The sequence below is a fragment of the Camellia sinensis genome, chromosome 7 (genome assembly GCF_055761805.1).
Source record: "Camellia sinensis isolate YWXY chromosome 7, ASM5576180v1, whole genome shotgun sequence".
Classification (NCBI taxonomy): Eukaryota; Viridiplantae; Streptophyta; class Magnoliopsida; order Ericales; family Theaceae; genus Camellia; species Camellia sinensis.
This window is the reverse complement of record NC_138967.1, coordinates 161,363,399-161,386,628: the sequence shown is the minus strand read 5'-3', so window position 1 is coordinate 161,386,628 and position 23,230 is coordinate 161,363,399. Positions and strand designations below refer to the sequence as shown.

Below are 23,230 nucleotides of genomic sequence, written 5' to 3'. Positions count from 1 at the left end.
ATCAATTGATTTTGAGTTGGATACTTTAACAAATTCTATGTGAAAAGTAAAGAGAATATAGAATAAGTTGATCTTGATTTTCAATGCAACAATTAGTAACTACAGCAATGCTTTTATACAAGCTTTATACAATCCTAACCTAATCTTAACCTGACTTATAACTACCTAACCATCTCTAGTTAACTGTTCTAACAACATAACAGCTTTGATTAATATCTATAACAAACTAACTGATCAAAGATACACTAATTGATCAGAGATACACGCGCAGGTGCAGTTAAGTGTGAGCTGCACTAAGCTAGTTGAGCTTCTTGACCTGCTTGGTCTTGAGACTGAACAGATGAGCCAGCAGGTTCTGTATCAGTTCCCTTCAAACTCATAGGACTGGGAAGGACTAAGAGTTTGCTTTGAAGATATTGAAATCGAGCCACTGAGAGAGGTTTAGTGAAGATATCTGCAATTTGATCAGTAGTAGGAATATAAGCAATGTGTAGAGTCTTAGCAGCAACCTTTTCTCAAACAAAATGATAGTCCACCTCAATGTGTTTTGTACGGGCATGAAAAACAGGATTATGAGCCATAGCAATAGCTGAAAGGTTATCACAGCACAGAGTAGGAACAGGTGCAGAAACATGAAGCTTAGTAAGGAGCATACCAAGCCAATAAAGTTCAGCTGAAGTCTGAGCTAAGGCTCTGTATTCGGCTTCTGAGGAAGATCTGGACACAGTAGGCTGCTTCTTGGCAGTCCAAGAAATGAGATTGGGACCAAGATAAATGCAGTATCTAGTTGTAGATCTTCTGTCAAGAGTACTACTAGCCTAATCTGAATCTGAGTAGGCATTAAGAAGAACAGGGCCACGAGAAATGTAGACCAGGGGCCAAGGTACCTTTCAAATATCTGAGCAACCTTTTCACAGCAGCAAAGTGACAATTTAAGGGAGACTGCATGAATTGACAAGCAGTGTTGACTGCAAAAGCCAAATCTGGTCGAGTGATAGTGAGGTATTAAAGAGCACCTACCAAGCTTCGATAAAGAGAAGGTTGAGAAAAGGGTGAGACATCTTCAGAAGAGAAGGTGGAGCATTTAGAAACCATAGGAGAGGAATAAAGTTTGCAATTACTCATGCCAGCTATGGCCAAAATCTCTGATGCATACTTGTATTGAGAAAGGATATAACTTGAGGAAGACTGGATGATAGAAATACCTAGGAAGTAATTAATAAAACCAAGTTCCTTCATGGAGAATGTAGTATGCATTTGCTGAATGAGAGTTTGAATGTAATGAGGATCACTACCTATGAGTAGAATATCATTTACATAGATGAGAAGAAGTTTGATAGGTTTGAGGTTCAACAGCAGTAGTAGAGTTAGTAGTAGAGGCAACAGTGAAACAAGTGGGATTTTTGGTCTTAGATCTAGTAAGCATAGGATGAGTATGAGTAAGAAGACAATGAAGATCAATAACAATAGAAAAGATAGGAATTTGAGGTTCAGAATGAGGAATGGATGATTCAAAAGGAGTTGGAACAGATAAAGACAGAGGCAGAGCAAGTGATTGCTGATGGAGAGAAAAAGGTGGTTGCTGAGGCAGAGCAAGTGACTATTGAGAGACAGAAATAGGAATTTGCTGAGGGACATATATAGGAGTGGAGGAAGTTGTAGGTAGAGGAGATGTCATGACCCGAACCCGTCCCCATGGGTTAAGGACATAACCGGCCAGTAATCGGGAGATTACCTATGGCCTTAAACCAAATCAGACATGTTTTAACAGAGTTAAGGGGGCCAAACGGAAGCAAATTCAAAACTTTTGTCCATAGAGCTGTGCTTACATGGCACCTCATAACAATCCATACATATACATGTTAATAACTCACATCAAAATATGTAATAACACAAGTTCTATACATACAGGATCATTTAAGTCATGGTCAGCCAATCAAAACTATATACAACCGTAATCCAAAGTTCTCGCCAATATGACAAAATATAACAAAATAGCAAAAGAGCGAAAACAGGTCTCGTGCGTGAGACGTATGGGCTGACTCTTCAAAACCTTCACTGTTTCACACAAAATTCACTGAGGCTGGGTTTGGACCTCCCTTGGCTCACCTACAGACACATGAATGAGCGTGAGCGAAAGCCTAGTGAATAATATCAATAAAGAATATACACGAACGGTATTTAGAACAACATGCATCAGACGGCCTTGGGCTCAGTTCATGTTTCTATCTAGTATATATATATATATAAATATAGGTCAAGTGACTGTGGTTCCAAACATATCAAATGGCCACGAGCCCAGATCATTCACATTCGACGGCCTTTGGCCCAATCGTTCATGTCCGACGGCCTTTGGCCCATTCATTCATCATGTCAGACAACATTTGGCCCATTCATTCATGTCAGACGGCATTTGGCCCATTCATTCATGTCATACGGCCTTTGGCCCATTCATTTATGTCAGACGACCTTTAGCCCATTCATTTATGTCAGACGGCCTTTGGCCCATTCATTCTTTCATTCATGTCAGACGGCCTCTGGCCCATTCATCCTTTCATTCATGTCAAATGGCCTTTGGCCCATTCATTCTTTAATTCATGTCAGACGGTCTCTGGCTCATTCGTTAGGCATAGCAAACATTTGTCCACAATTCAAATTAACAAACTTATAAGACTTATAAAGAGATAAACAATTGGACAAATAACATATTTCAAATATCTTTATTAAGATATTACTCACAGTGTTCTGCCGGTGGATTCACCCTTGAGCTCAACCCTACACATTACATAACACATACGGGTCACAAACGATTCAATTCGTTCTTAATTCATATATCCCTCTTAGACTTCTTTCTTATCCTTTTACTCATTTACAATGTTCAATGCATGCCTAAGAGTGGTTAGAAGTAAAAGAGAACAGAAAATGAAACACAGAACAGTTTTACAAAATTTCTGAAACAGGGGTCCCCGCTCGAGCGTGGACTTTCCCACTCAAGCGAACCCATTAGGTCTGCAAAAGTACTGGTTGCCTCATTTTTACGCTCGAACATGAATCCGGACGCTTAAGCTGAAGGTCACACTACATGGCTCCCCGCTCGAGCAGACATCCATGTCTGTAAAAAGTTTTGAGCGCTCGCATTTCACGCTCGAGCGGCGGTTCCCCCGCTCGAACGGACTTCAAGAATTTTGGGTTTTCCAGAACTGTTCTTGAGGCTCAAATTCAACATTCAAAGGCTTTAAAGCTCGAATTTAAGTACCAAAAACATGAGAAATGCATACATAGCATGAGAGCATAGGAGATTTGGGACCAACTATTCAAAACCATGATCAAATTCTCAAATTAACCAACATTTCTCTTCATAGTTTCAAAACATGTGTATTCAACTTCATATTAACTCCATGTCTTCATTAATCAAGCATGCATGTAATCTTTTAACTCCAATTCCATTTCAAATGGCTCAAATGATGCTTACACACACAAAACTCAACCAAATCGTGCTTGCATGTATGATCCAACAACTCAATTCTTCATAATTAAAAGGCTACATGTTAGATTATACAATTCTTGCCAATTCATGACAATTCTATACATGCATGCACATTCTAACTTCACATTCAACTCAAGTCATGTTCTTGATCATCATCAAGCCTTGAATTCACAAAATTACAACATTAAACTTATGAATTCATAACCACTTACTCACCTAGAAGCTCAATCTTCCGAGTCTATGGTCAATTCTTGAAGTTAAGCTTCCAAATTCTCAAACTTGAGCCAAGATACACAATTCTCCCTCTTTCTCTCTCTAGAGTTGGCCTCTCCTTCTCTCTTTAGAGTGTTAATCTTAGCCAAAATGACTTAAAGAGGAGGAATTAAGTGAAATAAGGCCCATATATATGTGTGCCTAATCAAATTTGACTATAGCCAATTAATGGCACTCAATTAATCATTCTGAATCTAATTATTTTGATCCGAATTAATTTTCAATTAAATTTCACCGTAGGCTCTAAAAATTACGCTAATCACAAAGGCGTGATCAATTTCAGTTTCTGTAGCCGATAAGGCCTTCAATTTCCAATTTGTAACAGTAAGTTGAACAGATATTCCTACGGTGAACAGATAGAAATTCAAAACCACATATATTCACATAAATGGCACACAAAATCATATCAAATGCATAATCACAATCATAATTAAGGTTAATTAGCATAATACGGACCAGGGTTATCACAGGAGAGGTGTTAGGAAATTTTGAAGGAAAAGAAGGATGTGGTTTAGAAGACAATAGAAAAGACTGCAGGTCTGAAGAAGCATGCCATAAGAAATCAAGCAGAGAAGAAAGACTGAGAAAGAATGCTGAGATGAGGACTGAAAATGAAAGGATGATTCGTCAAAGACAACATGTCTAGAGGTATACACTTTCCCAATTTTAAGGTCAAGACATCTATATCCTTTGATAGAAGGATAATAACCAATAAACACACAAGGGATAGACTTGGTTTGAAGTTCATGTAAGGTATAAGGCTTAAGCCAAGGATAGCATTTACAACCAAATGTCCTCAACAGCTGATAATGAGGCTTTTGTTTTAATAAAACTTCATAAGGAGTGAGATTATTCAACTTAAGAGTAGGTTGCCTATTGACAAGAAAAACAGTTGTAGTAAGAGCATCAAACCAATAAACCAAAGGAAGAGAAGAGTGATGCATGAGAGTGATAGTGGTTTCTATGAGATGCCTATTTTTCTCTCAGCCACACCATTTTGAGAGGGAGTGTAAGGACAGGACAATTGATGTTCAATCCCTTTTTGTTTAAAAAAATCTTGAAAAGCATAACTGAGATATTCACCCCCATTGTCACTCCTTAAAATCTGAAGTTTAGTGGTGAACTAAGTTTCAACAAATACTTTGAATTCGAGAAATTTAGCAAACACTTCACTTTTATAATGAAAAGGAAAAAGCCAAGTAAATTTGCTAAAATCATCAATGAATAGCATATAGTATTTAAAGCTAGAAACAGATGCTAAAAAAGGGCCCTAGACATCAGTATGAATGAGGGCCAAAGTTTTATTTACAGTAGAATTAGACAAAGAGAAAGGCAACCTATGGCTCTTAAAAACACAACAATGTTCACATAGAGGAGAGCCTTTATTACCTAAAATAGAAGACTTAAGAACTAAGTGATGATGAGTTAATATATGATGCAACTTCTTGGAAGAAGGATGACCAAGTCAAAAATGCCAATTTGGTGTGGTTGCAGGAGATTCAACAACAGGAGAACAAGAAAGGTAGATGTGAGAAGAAAAAGGCACAGCAACAGGAGAAGAAGATGGCACAACAGTAGTTGAAGATGAGATGAGAGGATAAAGTCCTTGAGAATAAAAGCCTTTATACAGAATCTGCTGTGTAGCCTTGTCCTAAATGATAAAGGAATGCTCATCAAATGTAACAGTACAATGGTTATCTTTAGTCAATTAATGAATTGAAAGCAAATTGGAAGAAAGAGTAGGAACATGGAGCATGTTGCTAAGATGAAAGGGAAATGAAGGTGTAGGAAGAAGACCTTTACCAGTATGAGCATCACCAACGGCTACTTGCTCATGTCCTTGATAAGGTTGATAGAAGGAGAGATGATTAAGATCATTAGTCACATGATTAGTAGCTCCAGAGTCTAAAAACCAATTGACATCAGAAGTGGAGGTTAAAGCAGATGCTACATAGGCTTTAGAGTGGCCGGAACTTTGTGAGGTCTGAGAACTAGTAGGCTGATTATTCTGAAAAGCTATATCCATCCTATGCCAACAGTCTAGGGCAATGTGATTGGACTTGCCACATATTTGACAGATCACTGAGGGGGTAGATGAATTGCTTGCAGAAGCATAGCTGTTGTAGCTGTTATAGCCTTGTCTGCTCCTCTGAAAAGTGCTGAAGCTATTACCTCTCTGAGAATAACCAGATTAATTAACTGGACCTCCTCGAAACCAGCCTCCATCTCTGCCTCTGAAATTACCTCTGCCTCTATAATGGCCTCTATGACCTCCTCTGTTAGAAAAATTGCCTCTGTGTGTGTTGTAAGAAAAAAGACCTGGAGCTTCAGCAGCTTGCATGTGCTAAGCCTCTATATGAATAGATTCAGAACAAAGTAGAGAGCACAGTTGCTCTATAGAGATATGACCTGATCTAGCGCGTACAGTAGTCTTCAAGGCATTGTATTCATCAGGCAAACCATTCAAAATCAGAAGAATAAGATCTTCATCATCAACAGGTGAAGATACTAAAGCAAGTTGATCAGCTATAACCTTGAATTGATTCAAATACTCTTCCATTATGACTCCTTTCTTAGTAATTTTATTCAATTTAGTCTTTAATTGATGTATATGAGACCTATAAATAGAGGTAAATCTCTTGGCAAGAGTAATCTAGACTTCATGACTTGATTGACAATGAATCACATATGTGAAAATAGATGGAGATAGTGTAGCAATGATACAACTCAGCAAGTGTGCATCAATAGTATTCCATAGAGTGTAAGTTGGATCCAAGACTTCAAGACTATATGAATCAAGCACAGTGGATGAAGGACATACCTCAGATCCATCAACATAACCAAGAAGCTTTGGTGCCTTCAAAATGTTTTGATGTTGATTCTTCCACACTATGTAATTTGAAGAATCAAGTTTTGTAGTGACAAATGCACTGAGATTCGAGATTAACAGAGTAAGATTTGAAGGTAATGATGTAGAGACAGAAGAAAAAGTAGATGAAGCTGCAGCAATGGTGGAAGCCATTGATGAACTCCTCTGATGCTCATGAGAGCCAAAAGCCCTAATACCATAAAGAGAATATAGAAGATGTTGATCTTGATTTTCAATACAACAATTAGTAACTACAACAATGCTTTTATACAAGCTTTATCCAATCCTAACCTAATCTTAACCTGACTTATAACTACCTAACCATCTCTAGTTAACTGCTCTAACAGCATAACAACTTTGATTAATATCTATAACAAACTAACTGATTAGAGATACACATGCAGGTGCAGTTGATTGTGAGCTACACAGAGCTGGTTGAGCTTCTTGAACTGCTTGGTCTTGAGACTGAACAGATGAGCCAACAGGTTCTTTCTTAGAAAGTTCATCCATCTCAACCAAGCAAAGTCACCGCACAAAAAAAAAAAAAAAAAAAGAAAAAAAAAAGAGAGAGACTAATTTAAGTATGGATACCAATGGATAATCACAACATATAGAGAGAGTGTGTGCAGAGTTCCTATGTGCCCATATATACCAATAAGAAGGCTCACTATGGGGGTAAGTTGTGTGGATGTGAGTAGTAGTAGGAGTAGATTGTACTTTTTGAATCTCTTTCGATACATTTTATCCTTTTGTATCTTTAATTTTATATGTTTAATGAAATTTTTACTTTGCTGATAATAAAAAAAAAAAATTTAAAAAGTTGGCAAAGCCACAGTGTTGGACTCCAAATTTGAGCTACAATATAGGCCACATGTAAAAACAAATCCTAATAATATTGAGCAAATTTAATTTTTTTTAAAGACCTCAATTAAATGAAAGGTCTCAATTATTTTGATTGTTAACTTATTAAAACTCACTTAACTCTAAACCATCAACACTAAACTCAAATTTTAACTTATCAAAACCCAATTACATCCTGCGCTTAATACCAAACCCAAAAACAACACTATTTTTATTATTGGACTCTAAGTAATTGATTTCACTTTATCAAACTTCTCTCCAACCCAATTTACCATTTTGATATTGAACTTTTTTGGTCTTAATATTTTCTCTAGATGATTTCAGATTTGGTATAATTTCAAGTTCTACTTCAATTGTTTGTTAACTTTACTTAAAAATTGAAATCTCTATAATTGAATTAACTGTTGCTTATTGAATTATGGAATGAATTATTTATTTAATCATACTTCCTAGAAAGTATTAAAGAATTAATTGAATCTTAACCAAGAGCTCTTGGTTCAAATTATTATTTTTGATTAGCAAAAGAAGAAAATTTTACTGATGAAATCAACATATAGTACATATGAAATTAGATCAACAGAAAAGAGGCAAGAGTAAAAATTATCATAGCATAACTTTCTAATCTCAATTAGGTTGGTATCAAGAAGAATGCCCAATCATCTGAAAGCTCAAGCCAAGAGAGTTGGTGAGTACCAATAGAAAAAAGAAAAGCCAAAAAACAAACAACCCCAACAGGCAATAAACAACAAATCTCAATACAGCCAAACATAAACTCCTTTGAGCTCTTGGTTTAGTTTTACAATTAGAAATGTAAGAATAGTAATGTTTATGTGATACTGTGTTCAATTTTCTTTCATGTTATTACTTTAGATTTTTGTGTACTAAAATTTTCTTGTGTAAATGGTTAAAAACTAAAACAATAACACTACGGTAGATTTTATCTTTTTAAAATTTTCTAATAACTATTTTAAATTGATTTTATCTTTTTAAGCGATATGTAGAAATATAAGACCCCAAATTAACACTTCACTTTGTGCCCCTGAATCTTCATCTTCAGGGCCGGCCTTGAAGATCATCATTGTATCTCAATAAACAATGATATGTCATTGTGCACAAACATGAACAACGTTGACGCAGGAATGAAGGAATTGAAATAGTTATTATCAAATAAGCAAGTCATGTGAAGAATCAATTCAACTATTAATTTATTCAAAACCTAACAAATTAACTCAAAGGCCAACCACACTTTGTAAATAACCAATTCAAACTGAAGCACGGAATTTCCAGAACACCAAACATGCATTCCACATGAGAGAAGCATTCAAAAAATCAATATCGTGATTTAAAAATATAATAAAGAAATTTGAAATTACATCCAAAAAATCAATATCAAGTGTAGAAGAAAAATCAATTTATTTCTCATAGTCCTATGAATAAATTGTGATTGAAATTAGAAGATTTAATGGAATATGTATTTTTGGGGAAAAAAATGGATGAAAATCTTGGTGAAGATGGAAAAGAAAATGAAATTTAAAATAAACAATCGAAGAAAAGTTTGCAAAAGCGAAAAAACAAAAAAACAAACAAACAAACAAAAAAAGAAGGAAAATGTTCAATTTGTTGAAGAGGAAAAGTTACAATTTCTGAAGATGTTTGTATTAAGAAACATGATTTAGTGACGACAAAAAATGATTTTGTTAAGAATAGGCGAAACAGGTGATAGATGCTAAAATGTGACACATTGAAGCTGTGCAATTTATACTTTTAGTTCAATATATCAGTGACTTGGCTTAATATTTTGATTAGCAAAGTGAAAATTTCATTAAAAACATGAAATTAAAAGTACAGGAAGATGCAATGCATTGAGACAGATTTGGACAATACAGAGCACCCCTACTACTGCTACTCGTAAACATATAATCAACCCCTTAGCCTTATGAATTTTTAAAGAAAAGAAAACCAAAACAAAACAAAGCTAGTTTTTTTTTTTTTTTTTTTTTTTTTTGTCGTCGTCTTAAAGTTAAGGAGTTAATTACACAAAAACAAAAATCTTGAATCCCCAAAAAAACAATCCACACAACCCAAAACAGAGACACCCAAAACCACATGTCACTCATGCATGGTCACCCAAACTCCCAAGGCACAGCCCCACTACTCCCACGGCACAACTTTGTGTCTCCCACATCTGCCACCTCTGCTGGTCGAATCTTCCATGACCAAAAACACCCATGGCCGGGGCTACTATGGCCGAAGCCGGACATACCCATGGCAGAACAAGACCCACTTCCGCAGCTGAACAAGACCCATTGCCACCTCCACTTCCAAATAAAACAAACTAGTGACTTGGCTTAATTAATGACCATTTTTTATTTGAATCAAGTTGACCACGCAGTGCAGTGAAAATGCGCAAAAATATAAGAGGAAGCCAATTTTTGGTGATTACTACATATGTGGTGGATAAGTCCCACACATGCTGCCAACTCTTAAGATGCCCAAATCCCCACCATCCCTTTTTTGCATGTGCAAGAGGTAGGTGTCATTCATGCAGGAGGTAGGAGTTGCACGTGTGGCATTGCCTCAAGAGGCGTGTTTGCGTGTGTAAAAGACCTTTGTAGATTCTCTGTTCTCCAAGTTCATCATGGCGTTCTCTTCTACATTGGTGGATTCTCTCTTCTCCATGAGCAGCTACGAGTTATGTGTATTTAAGAACTTAGAGAAAATACAAATCATGCTAAGAGGAAACGAGTTGTGCTGTAATTGTAGTTTAGTGTGGACAATTTGTGTCGTTCAAAGATAATTTGTGCCTGTGGATTTAATACACTAATCTTTTTGTTAACATTTTTTAACATGTAGTTATGAAACGTTCTTCATCCAAAATCAATGATTTTCCATAATTCGAAACACAACTCATGGTTACATAAGTAACAATTACCAACCTTTTAATTGCTTTGCTAATTTAGGACTTTGGAATTTCAATTCTTAATATAACCATTCTTAATATTTGTGACTTGTTACACATCACAAGTCCCAATGGTCACACCCAAGGTTCTAAATATCGGCCGGTACGTCCCATACCGGCCGGTTCGTACCGGAAAATGGGAGGGCCGAGTCGGATACTCACCGGTATACCGGCGAGAATGAATTTCACGGCCGTAGCGTCCGAGTCCCGGTACGTAACGGCCTGAAACCGATACATTGGGCGATACGGTCCGATACAGCTTTGTCGTCGCCGGTACGGATGAAATAAAGCGCAGAGAGCTGCTCGTGGCTGCTGTTTTCTGGTTTTGGATTGCTGGTCTTCGCTAAAGTGGGAGTGCAACTATAAGGTTCACGACGAGGTTGTGATGTTCTTCGGCGGCATCCGGCATGTTTCAGAATCCTTTCTGGGTCGTCCGCCATTGAAGCTTTGAAGCTACAGCAGCAAGCAACCTTTATATTCATATTTTATATAAATGTCTAGTGATAGTTTTGGGCCAAAATATTTTACTCAAGATAGTTGGTGGGTTGTTTTGGGCAATCTTGGCCCATATGTTTTTTAACCAACTCGTGGGTCTAGTTGGTAATACCACTGGGTTGGTGTACTGGGTGTACTGTCTAGTTGGTATACTGTTGTGGGCCAAATTTGCAAAAATGATAAAATTGAGTTTTGGGCCAAATTTGCAACTTTGGTATACTGTCTAGTTGGTATACTGTTGTGGATTTATTTTAAATCGTAGATAATTGAAAGTTATAATTGAGACTAAAATAAATATATATCATTTAGTTAAAAATAAGTTAAAAGTGTCCTTATATATCAAAATTTTGATTAAAATGTGACAAATTAAGGTTAAAAGAGTAAAAAAAATGTACAAAATTGAGTTTCAGAAGGATTGTTAATGATTTTTAAAATTTCACGGCCGCGACACCCGATTCCCGATACGTACCGGCCGATACTACCGATACCGATACTCCGCGATCGATACCGTTACGTTACCCGATACCGCGATTTAGAACTATGGTCACACCCTTAGTGAATAACAATTCCCAGATTGATTTGAATAAATTGTTTGAGAAGGACCCTTATGAGTCTTTGAAAGTTTCTAATTCTCATCATTCTTCTTGGTATGAGATTCTCCCAATGATGGATTATGTTCCAACCAAAAATAAAGACTAAACTACACCTCAATTCTATAGAACAATAGTAAGTTTAGCTATCGATCTACAAGGAATATTGGATTTAAAAATTATTTTGAAATAAAATTAGGGCTCCTATTTCGTAATGTCATTTGATTTCACAATTTACCTCTCAAAATCTTCTCTATTATTGTGCAATGAGTAGCAACAATGCTTGAATTGAAGGTGAAGAGTGAAGTAAAGGGATTCACATTCTCTAACAAAGTTATCTTGTTTTGGCAACGACACTTAGTGTCAGTGACCCCTCCCTCTAATCCAACCCCCAATAGCCCATCCTTCAAAGTTCCCCATTTTCCTACTCTTCCCCTTCCATCATTATATTCCTTTTTGCCTTTGCCAACCTATCATTTCCTCCTTAGATAAGCACTCTTGCCACTACTTCCTCCTCTTCCTACCACTCTCCCTTCCATCCACAGCTCCACACCTAGTCCCCTTCTTGATCATCGTCGATTGTTTGCAACTCTGTTTCCATCATCCTTTCCTTCATTGTCTTCCTCCTCTTATTTGCCTCTCCTCTCCCTCCCATCCTTCATACTTCCTGTCATCTCCTACTCCTATTTTGCTTGAGTGAGTTTGTTTTATGTTTCTAATTTTGTTTTTTATGCAACAAAAGTTTGAGAATTGCTCATAGGTTCAACTTGTCTAACAATGTGTTATTTGTCTAATGCAAAGTAGGATTTAAAGTGGCATATGTGAGGATTCGAAGTCTAACAATGTATTGCTTGTCTAATAGATTTTAGCCAAACCACCCCTAGAGTATTTAGAAATTAAACAACTTTCACAAATATCACTCATAACAAATAGAATAAATATATAAACATATAAACAAGCAATCAAATGATACCAAGTCTTACGTGATTCAGTGTTATCCCACCTCCATGGGCAATATAAAAATAAAATAAAAAGAACAAGGATTTCACAAACAAAGAAAATGATGTTCTGAAGAGTTACAACGGTGACAAAGTAAATTTGCCGAAGTAACAAAGTTCACCAAATCCAAAATCCCCTCTCTAACCCAAGCAAATAAGTCATGCAAAGAGAAGCCAAATAATAAGTTTCATGAAGCTACCAGGACAAGAGATAAAATTTTACGAAAATAAGTCTTCAAGGAAGTCGCCAAGGATCTATGAAAGACCTCCAAAACAACACTTAGAAGAGGCCCCCAAGGATGTTCAACCTCCATCAAGATTTGTAGTAAATCACCAAGCAAAGATTCGCAAACAAAGATATTCTAAGACCAAAGAATAAGGATCCATGAAGGATCATCAAGCAAGGAAAAACTTGCAAAGAGGCCAATGGCCTCTCATCGAAGAGAGGCCCAAAGGAATTGTTAATTGACAAAGAAGTGAGAGTTTCTACATTTATAGCAAAAAAAGGTCCTTCCAAAGCATAATTCAAGCCAAAGTTGGTTTCCTTCAAATTTAATCCAATGGAAACTCCCACAATAAAGCTATAGAAAGTTAAAAAACTAGACTATAAGTTGACTAATAAGTCTTCCCACAAATCCAATCCAACAAAAAGAGTTAAAAATGATAGAAAAAACAACAAATATCTACTTTGGCTAGATTTTCAACTATCGCGCTAAATCAACTATTGAACCAGGATACGTGAAATTAAAAAAATCCACTCAATAAGATATCCAACAAACCAATAAAGAGCTAGTTGATCAAACAAACACATTGAAGCCAACCAAACTAATGTTGAAGACACAAAGAGTCAATTCAAATATATTGCAATACCAAAACAAATATAGCCAAATGAATAGTGGAACAAGATGTTATGGTATATATGATTAATACCAAACTCCAGGACATGAGCAAACAATCACACACACAATGAATCTAGAACGGAGAAGTAAAATAATTGAAAAAACAAACTCACAAAGTCATACAAGAGATTTACGTGGTTTAGCCAAATCATGGGTTACGTCCATAAAGTCACTGCAGATTTAGCAAGATTAATATAAAAGGAGTTACAAAAGTCTCTCACATTCAATCTCACAAACTCTCACTACAATGATCTATCTCTCACTTTCACTATTGCGTATCTCTCTCTAAGATCACAAAACTAATGAATGAATTAAAAAAATATAGAGCTACATGGGAGTATTTATAGGGCTAGCCTTAAACCCAATCTTAAATTAATAAGGAAACCAAAACCTAAACTAAGAGGGAAAAATCTCAACCAACAAGGAAATAATTTAGAGTCCAAAACTAATCAAACACTAATTTTCTTGTTTCCTTTCCCTAATATGATTAAATCTAGTCTTGTTTCAAGCTTCACCAATAACAATCTCCCACTTGGAGACTAATCAAGGCACAAACAGTCTTCATCCATAACTCTATAGAACACCACAATGACTCAAACCATCAACCTCACGTGCCAATGCCAACTGAAGCTGCATATAGCTTCAGCTTCTCAACTGTAACTGCCTTGGTTAACATATTTGCAAGATTTTCACTTGTATGAATCATCTCCAAGCTAAACTTGCCATCTTCCAAGAGTGATTGAACAAAATGTTACTTGATATCAATATGCTTTGTTCTTGAACGAAACGCGGAATTCTTCGCAAGATGTATTGCACTATGACTGTCACTGTACAATTTGCAATCATCGAACTTTTTCTTCAATTCACCTAAGAAACTTTGTAACCATACTATTTCTTTGCAAGCTTCTATAATTGCAACATACTTCGCTTCTGTGGTTAAAACAGTCACAATCTTCTGCAACTAAGAGACCTAACTTATTGTAGCATTGCAACATACTTCGCTTCTGTGGTTAAAACAGCCGCGGTTTGCTTGAAATTGTCGCCACATGTCGAATTCCGTTCTCTGCACAATATTTTTCTAGAGCGCCATTTATGTACTCCCTGCCATTGTTGGACTTGAGACACTTCAACTTTGAACCTGTCTTATTCTCAACTAAAGCTTTCCACTTTTTGAAGATATCAAACATATTATATTTATTCTTCAAAACATATACCCACAATTTACGCGTAGTATCATCAATAAAGGTGACAAAATAACTAGAGCCTCCAAGAGATCTTACCGGAGATGGTCCCTACATGTCTGTGTGAACTAACTCCAACTGTTCTGACTTCCAAGCTTTCAGAATCTTAGTGAAACTAACCCTTTTCTATTTTTCTGAGATGCAATCTTCACAGAAATTCCAGTTCAAAGACTTTAAACCTGGTGGTTTCCCCTTTGACATCAGAACCTTCATTCATTTCTTACTCATATGTCCAAGTCCATAGTGTCATAGACCCCTTTCAACTTCTAATGATGTTACTATAATCGCACTATAGGTACTCGACGTCACGTAGAGAGTACCTTCCCTTTTCCATAAGCCACTACCATGGCTCCCTTGGTCATCTTCCAAGTATCACCAGCTAAGATTGTGACAATACCAGAATCTGTGAGTTGACCGACAGAAATTAGTTTCTTCTTTAAATGTGGCACATATTTGATATCATTGATTTTCAAAGTTGTTCTATTGGGCTTGTTTATCTGTACTTCACCCTTGCCAATTATGTTGCAAGTTTCATCATTTCTAAGGTACACCTTTTCGAAATTACCTGAGACATAATTGTGAGCAATTCCTTGTGCGAGGAACGATGCACTAGAATCAATCACCCACGATTCTCCATGAGTTTCTAAAGACAACATGAGTGCTTCAGAATCCTTTTCATCAGAAACATTCACAAACTCCTTCTCACCTTGATTATTGTAGGTTTGCTTCTTAACCTTGCAATCCTACTTTGCGTGACTAGTCTTACCGCAACGCTAGCACTTGCCTGTAAACTTTGGTCAAGACAGAGGTTGACCATTCCTCGGTTTACTTATGCTTCCCTTCTTGTTGTTTGCTTGTGTTGGGCTTCCTGCCTCTATTATCAATTGCTGATGCCAAACTAGAGCTTTTACCATTATCTTTTCTTTGGATGTCTTCACTCAGAACCAAACCCACTACATGATCCATGCTCAACTTTGCCGAATCGGTGGAATTGCTCACTGCAACAACCAACGAATTCCAACTCTCATGAAGGCTTGATAGTAGTGCCAAGGCCTTGACTTCTTCATCAAATGAGATACTAACCAATTCTCTCTGTTGCCTCACGGAGGTGTTGCCTCATAGGCTCAGGTTATGTTGATGCCTGCTTTACCTCAAAGGCTTGGTTCTTTATTTTGATCAGAGGTTTGGTTTTTTGTTTTGATCTTGTTGTTGTTGTTTTTGCTTCCTCTATTGGTTCCTCCCCAACTAGGAGGTTGGAGCTTTATCTAGCTCGAAGCTCCTCTTTATTGATGTAATTTATCGTACTTCGTATGTGTTTCATCAATAAAGTTTTCTTTGCCGATTAAAAAAAAAAAAAAACCAATTCTAACTGACTAGTCAGTGAGTTAAAATCGTTAATATACTCAATCGTGATTCCTCTTTTAGACATCTTCAAGTTAAACTACTTCTTGATCAGATGGACTTTTTTTGTGGCTGAGTGCTTCTCATACATTCGTGATAGGGCAGTGTAGACACTCCATTTTTGACCACTCTTAAGACTTGGGTGCCACTGATTGATCATTCGATGGTGCATGCTATGCTATACAAAAGTTCAATTTCTTTGGCAAAGAGAGCATCAAATCCCAACCTCACACCCCATTTTTGGACCAAAATGATTTAGACCAAAACTAATTTAGACCTTAAACCCTCTCTTTCAAAATATTTTTGAAACAAAGTTCCTGCGATGTTCTGAGGCTCGTATTTTGTTAAATGTTGTGCTTTTCGATAAACCGAGCAAGGACAAAGTGGAATTGAATGAAAGAGAGGTGAACTCTTTCAAGAAATATTTAAAACATCTTGTTTAGGGGTTTGGAGTTGAAGAAAAGAATAGGAGAGGGAAGAAACCAAGTTAGGGAAAAAGATGGGCATGAATCATTAAGAGAGAGAGTCGAGCAGCCCTCACTAAATCAGGCCTATCCATTTGAACACTTGGATTTCAGTTATGAGGCCACCACAATTGGAAAGTAAACTTCCGAGGATTCATTTTCACTCAAGAATCTCCTCAAGCCGAGGCCAGATGAGGAAGATATGGCTGGTTGAAGTTAGGCATCAATCCGGTTGGACTGAAACTGAGTAGTCTTCACTAAAAGAGGGATATCTCTTAGTACACTTGCAATTTTGATGTGAGGCTGAAACTATTGGAAACAAGACTTCTGAGGCTTCAATTTAGGCACAAGAATGACCTGCAAAGGAGTCCAGATGAAGGAGATATGCCTAATTGAAGTCGGGGCTAGAAACCAGTCTTTGCTTTACAGCCACTAGTGAAGCTTGTCGGCCATGTGTCGGCCACAAATGGCCTTTTTCGGCCATATGTCATCCAAAAGGGGTTCTTGTCGACCACAAAAAATGGCCGGTCGGTCACAAATGTCCAGAAAGCTCAGAATTTACAGATATTTCTCCTCCAGCTATTCTACACTGTGCCAGCTGTCCTGTATTCAGATATTTTGACCCAAGGCTTGTATTTTGCTATATATGGAGGCCATATCTCTCATTCTGGAAGGTTAGCAAGTTTGAGAGCCTCTCTCTCTAGAATCCCTCTTTCTATAATCCTCTCTCTCTAGATTTCTCTCTCTCTTGAGCATCTGTGCTTAGAAGCTTGCATACTTCAAACTTTAACCTATCTACCCTTAACCAAAGTGGTTCATCCTTGGGCTGAGGTTGCTTGAAGCTCTCTTGGAGCCTCCTTTGAGCTCTAAAATGGTGGTTTAAGCTCATATTTGTGCCTATTGTGTGCTTTGCTTCAAAGGTATAGAACTTACCCCATTTAAGCTTATTTTGCACACTTGTTTTGCCACCTTTGCAAACTATTTTTGGCCTGATTTTCAACTACAAAGACCTCTGTTTTTATGGTTTAAAAATGGTGGTTTAAGTCCTTTTTGGAGTTAGGGGTGGTCCACCCTTCTTGTAGCTTGCTTGCTAAGTTGTTGTGCCATCTTTCAAAGTTGTTTTAAATCAAAATTTTTGGCCTTTCTAACCACTGAAAATAAGAGAATTTTCAGTGGTAAAAATCATGTTTTGAGGTCCAAAATAGGAGGGGTTGGCCTACCCTCCCTGTGTCTTGCTTGCAAGTGTAGATAGCCTAACATGTGAGCATGTTTTTCCACATTTTTGTGACTTAATCTCAGCATGTTTTAGCTACTGATTTGCCATGATTTAACTCTATTTTGAGCTGTCTTGGTCATATGAGCCTTGTCTTGCATGGTTGTAGTGCAAATGCCTTCACTAGCTTTGTGTTTTAAGGCCTCTAACATGCTTTGCAGGAGATGATTGCATAATATAGCATCATTTGACATGTGATTTCAGTGTATATATCTCTGTCTCACTCTCACTTAGTTCACTCTTTCATTGTTTTTGAGAGTTGTGCTTTGAGCCTTCTTTGTAAACCAACATGCGAGCATGTTTTTCTAGCTTTTGAGCCTCAATCTTAGCATGTTTAGGCCACTATTTTGGCATGTTTTAGCTCTGTCCAAAGCTGGTTTGGTCATTTAAGCTTTGTGTTGCATGCTTATAGTGTTGTGCTGTTCACTAGTTTGATGCTTTCTGGCTTTTAACTTGTTGTGCATGTGTTGCTTGCACGATCTTGCATGATTTAGTGTCTTTTGCATTCCATTTCAGCACTAAAAAGTCTGTAACCTCTCTCATTTCTGCATTTTTCCATTTGTTATGAGAGATGGTTAACCTTATGATTGTGTTTAAGCTTGAGATAGAGCTTGTGCACAATGGCTTTAACCCTCTTTTGAGGGTTCCTCCTAGCCAAAGGCATGATCTCTCTCATGTCTTAAATCATCCTTTGGTTGACCCCTCTCTCATTAGAGGACTTTCACATTGGACTTAATCGATTAAAGAATGACTTGGTAATGTAAAATGTGTAAACAAAATTGAATAAGTAAAACATGACCAAGATAAGCATGTTGTGTTTGCATTGCATTTGTTTGGATCGGACGTTAACCCAAACACAAGAAATGGGACATTTCATACTCAAAGTGATGAAACGTGTCACTTTTTCTTGGTCACCATTAGCCTTGATCGTGCATGATAGGGTGGTGGCCATTTGAGTCTTATGTGTTCATTCATTAAGCTTGTACAAACTTGGTTCTTTGGCCATCATGCATGAAAATGCTTGGTTGGTGGCTTGAGAGCCAAGTGCCATACTCCTTTGAGCTTGAGAAATGATAAGAAGGGTGGCAGTATACCCATTTCCTGTAAGATACATTGCTCTGCCTCTGTTGTTCTCTGTTACAGCAAAAACAGGAGTTAGGAAAAGCGGGTGGCCGACAGGCCACTTGAGGTAGCCGACCAAACTAGCCGACCGGCCAGTTAAGGGGTCCGACAGCCACCTTCTGTGGTCAACCGGCCACCAGTCCATTTTTTTTGTGCAAAGTGTTCCTGCTTTGAAGCAATAACAGTCGGGAAGTTGGTTCGATGGTCAAAAAACAGAGAAGGTGCAAACAGAGGCAGCCGATGGCAAGGCGATGGATTTTCGGGAGGACGCCAACCGAGCATGCATGTCTCCCTCGCCCGCGAGGCTATTTCATTGCTTTAATTAGTTTGTGTAACTAGTTAATCAATTCAAATTTGTAATATTTTAATTAGCTTAGCATAGCTGGTTATTCAATTGTGTTGTAATAATTAGTTAACTAGTGTAGTTAATTAGTTCATTTTGTAATAATTAGCTTAGCATAGTGTAGCTTAGCTTATTCATTCAGACCCTCCTTCGCGAGGGCATATGTTGTAATAAGTGTGTGTGTGTGTGTGAATGTCTTCCAACCTCACGTCTTTCTCCCTTTTACTTAACTGCTTACGATGGTTAATTTAGGGTCATTTTTTGATTAGCATACCTTATGCTTACATGTTTGCATCATTCATTTGTCTTGCATGCACTGAGGCTCGGCGCATCATTCAAACTGCATCATATTTCAATACTTCTTTGAATACATGTTTCAAAGCATGCTATCAAAGTGTTGCAAATCAAATGTCATATTAGTAGCCGAGCCTATTAATTTCATGTTGCATGTGTTGCATTAGGCATGTTGTATAGTTAGGATCATGCATATTTCTAACTAGCTTTTGTTTTGGCTTGGAGTACTCAATAAGCTTTACGCTTTAGCATACTTGCATGAGTGCGATTGCCATGATGCCATGACAGCATGCTTGCCATGAGGCTATGTGCTTATATGCTAAACTGCATGAATGTCTGTGGATGAAGGCTTGGTTGCCTGAATTGGAACAATTCCACAAATGAATGTTTTAAGCCTACTTTGCGAAGTGGCAAATCATGTTTTAAGCCCATCATGTTTGATGGCAAATCCGCGCTTTAGCCCACTTGAGGGTGGCATTTTCAAACCATTTTCGAAAACAAACATGAGTTGAATTCGTTCCAAATCTCGCAACTTAGTCTATACTTGCTTGTGTGCGTCACATAGTAAAGCTAGATTAAATAACCGGAACAAGAACACATGAGGTTTTTAAAACAACATATCATGATAGTAGAGGCCGATCTTTGATCGGGCGAGCGGGGATGCTCATTTCAGGACCTTCCCCTCTCGTACCCAAGTTCCCGAGCCGAGGCAACTTTGGTGATGACGGACACGTGGCCTTTGGCACAAGTCAGGGTTTTCTAAATTTCCCAAAACAAAATATTTAGGTGATGACTCTGTAATCTGGCAAAGCAGTCTAGTTTTGGCATTATTTGATTCAAAATCTGATTTTCCAAAAAAGTCTGCCAGATTGGACTCTTTGGTGTTTATCAGTCTCACATTGCACTTTGTGAGATTAGATTAAGAACCATGACAGGAGTCCGAACTGTAGGACCAATTCGAGCTCTCCGAAAAGGGGGCACGAAAAAGTCGAGCTGCAGTTTTTGGCAACTCTACTGGGGATTTAGAGAACTTGACTCGAACTCATGATACGTTGTTTTATCTACATTTATGTGTTTCTTTGCCTTTCATTTGCATAGGTGCACCTAAGTTGCAGTATTTTCCATCTGCTATTCCTGAGCGGTTTGCCAGAGGCTTGCTTGGAAAAGCATGCCATAAGGCTGACTGGTTGCGAGCTCTGCCTCGATGGGAACACAAACCTTAGATCTGGACTACAGCAGTACCGTTTGATCCTCACTTCTCGGTGTTAAGAGCGAAAGGTATATTAGGTGGTCTTACTGAGGCACCCTTTTTGCCCAATTGACCTAGTTCATATCGGAAGCCTTAAAGACTGTTCCAAACTAGGATTGGTTGCTCACCCAAATGCAGGATTGTGGTGAAACCACTTTGTTTGAATAGTTACCCCTAGCTCCTAACGAAACTACGACAGGGTAACCCTACCCCATCATAGGGGTGTTTTGGCTATCAATTAACTGGTATGTGTTTTATAGTGAAACTGTACAGGAATGTGCATATCAGTTGCGAGTTTGGTATCTATTTTGGGGCAAAATTCAATAAAGAGTACAGTCATTCAGCTCTGCTCATATCTGTTCTGGTGAAATCAAGCTGAGATGCTGCCTATTTTCTCTTTTGCAAGGTAGTCCTGGAACCACAGCTTCAAAAGGCTCCAATATCCCCCAAGTACATTGGACTTGTGTTGATAGACTTTGTCAGGTCAGAGATTTAGTTCAAGGGCAATCAGTGTTTCCTTCGCTAAAGGCAAGGCAAAAAGGCCAGTCAGGGCTCACTGGTTCGACTGTTCCGACGTTTATCAGCAAGGTCACATTTGTTCAGAGCACAACCATCTACCCCTTTCATGGCTCAGTCTCCGACGAGTCTAGAGGATTTACTAATCCCTTTTTAGCAATCAGTGGATTTGCTGCAGCAAGATATGGTTAGGCAAGCCGAGACATTGCAGAATATGATATTCAACTTTAAGGACCTCCATGACATTGGGGTTGAAATCAAGGAGGCCCTCCGACAAGGGTTCACTGTGGAAGGTAATGAGATTATGAGGAAGAATGTTGTTCGCAGTTCCAATGCTACTACTGATGGTAGCACAGTTGCGAAATGCTCAGAAGTAAACACTATCACCATTTCCCTCAATGGCCAAAAACCAACCACTTCAACTCAGCCCCAAGCCCGAAATTTCCATCCTCTTTACATGAGTCTCTCTCAAGCTTTGAAAATGCTGCGAGAAAAAGGGTACCTAGAACTCCTAGAACCCTGACCCCTTCCAAATCCTCTGCCACCAAGATATGACCTAGCTAAGCACTGTGTCTATCATCAACAACACGATCATGATACGAACCGTTGCATCCACCTCCATTATAAGATTCGGGATCTTATTGACGAAGAGACCATAGCTCCACCAAAAGGACCTTAGACTAGTACAAACCCGTCATCTCCACATCTCAATCTGATCCATACATTGCCATCTACCTACAACCCCAGCATATACATCACCTCAGCCTATTTACCCAAGCCTGAGGTGTTCATTCCAGTCGGCATGGATTTATGCATGATGGATGCACTCGTACCCCAATCATCTCAAACCCGTGAACCCACTACTTTTGAGCTAGTGAGCATGATTAAAGATATGCAAAGAACTATGGCAGATTTAGCCTTTGGAATTTTGGCTCCATCATCGACCACATCACATGCTAGAAATTTCACACCAGAAGGCTCCCCAATCTTGGGGCGAGTTGCAATTAAAAATGGGCAACCTAAAGCCTCCCAAGTCTGGGCAACGACATGTCGAAAACAACTGGGCTCCGCTTTGATATAGCGACCCAATCCCTCGGCAAAATGGAGACAAGTGGTAAGAATAAGGTTGGGGCAGGCATTGGTCCTTATGAACACCTTCTGTGGGCTGTTGAGACTTTGAAAGCCGAAGGACTGAACAAACAGCAAGTGATCGTAGTTGTTGCAAAAACTGTGGATGACACTTTTGCCACTTAGGATGAGAGCATTCTGAATCAAGGGGCAAACTGTGAAAAGGGATGTCGTGCCAGAAACATTCCTTTCAGCTCCAATACTACACTCGGAAGAAATCATCACACCTAGTCAACACCTGCCAATCCCTTTGCTGGTACATCCAATATAACTCCACAAATCTCGAAGTACCAGCCCCAAGGCCAGAGGGTCTTCAATCCCCTCTATATGAGTTTGTCCAAAGCTCTCCAAATCCTCGTTGGACAAGGCCATCTCAAACCCCTTGAGCCTCAGCCTCTCCCGAGTCCCCTTCTGGCTAAGCATGATGCTACCAAGTACTGTGCCTTCCATCAACAAACCGGCCATAACACTAACATTTGTTTTCGTCTTCGCCACGAAATAAAAGATCTGATTGATCAAGAGGTCATCGTCGCACCAAGTTCTGCAAAGTCTACCGGCACTGGATCAGTGAACTTGGGGGATAATGTGACTATGTGATTGGGGGATGAACCACCTGCTGATGGTGCTCATTTTACTCTAGATGTGGTGGATGGCATGCACTGTTTTAAGAATATGCAAATGCTGGTTATTTTACATTCTGACTTGGGTATTAAGTCAGTTTTGTTGTGTTGTATTGAGTCTGTCATGTTGTATTGAGTCAGTCCTATT

The 23,230-nt window shown here is 38.3% G+C and overlaps 1 protein-coding gene across 2 annotated transcripts in view; it reads right to left on the bottom strand.

The window, feature by feature from the left end:
* The window catches only part of LOC114259287 (uncharacterized), a 40,382-nt gene that overhangs the window by 3,676 nt on the left and 13,476 nt on the right, over positions 1–23,230 (bottom strand). The window contains exon 2 of one of the 2 annotated variants that reach the window (XM_082879677.1): positions 6,399–6,690. The exons of the other annotated variant lie outside the window; for it this stretch is intronic. Coding sequence (XP_082735803.1) covers positions 6,414–6,690 — 277 coding nt within the window. The 3' untranslated portion in view covers positions 6,399–6,413. Of the gene's footprint in view, positions 1–6,398; positions 6,691–23,230 lie in introns of those variants that run through there. 2 annotated transcript variants of the gene reach the window in all.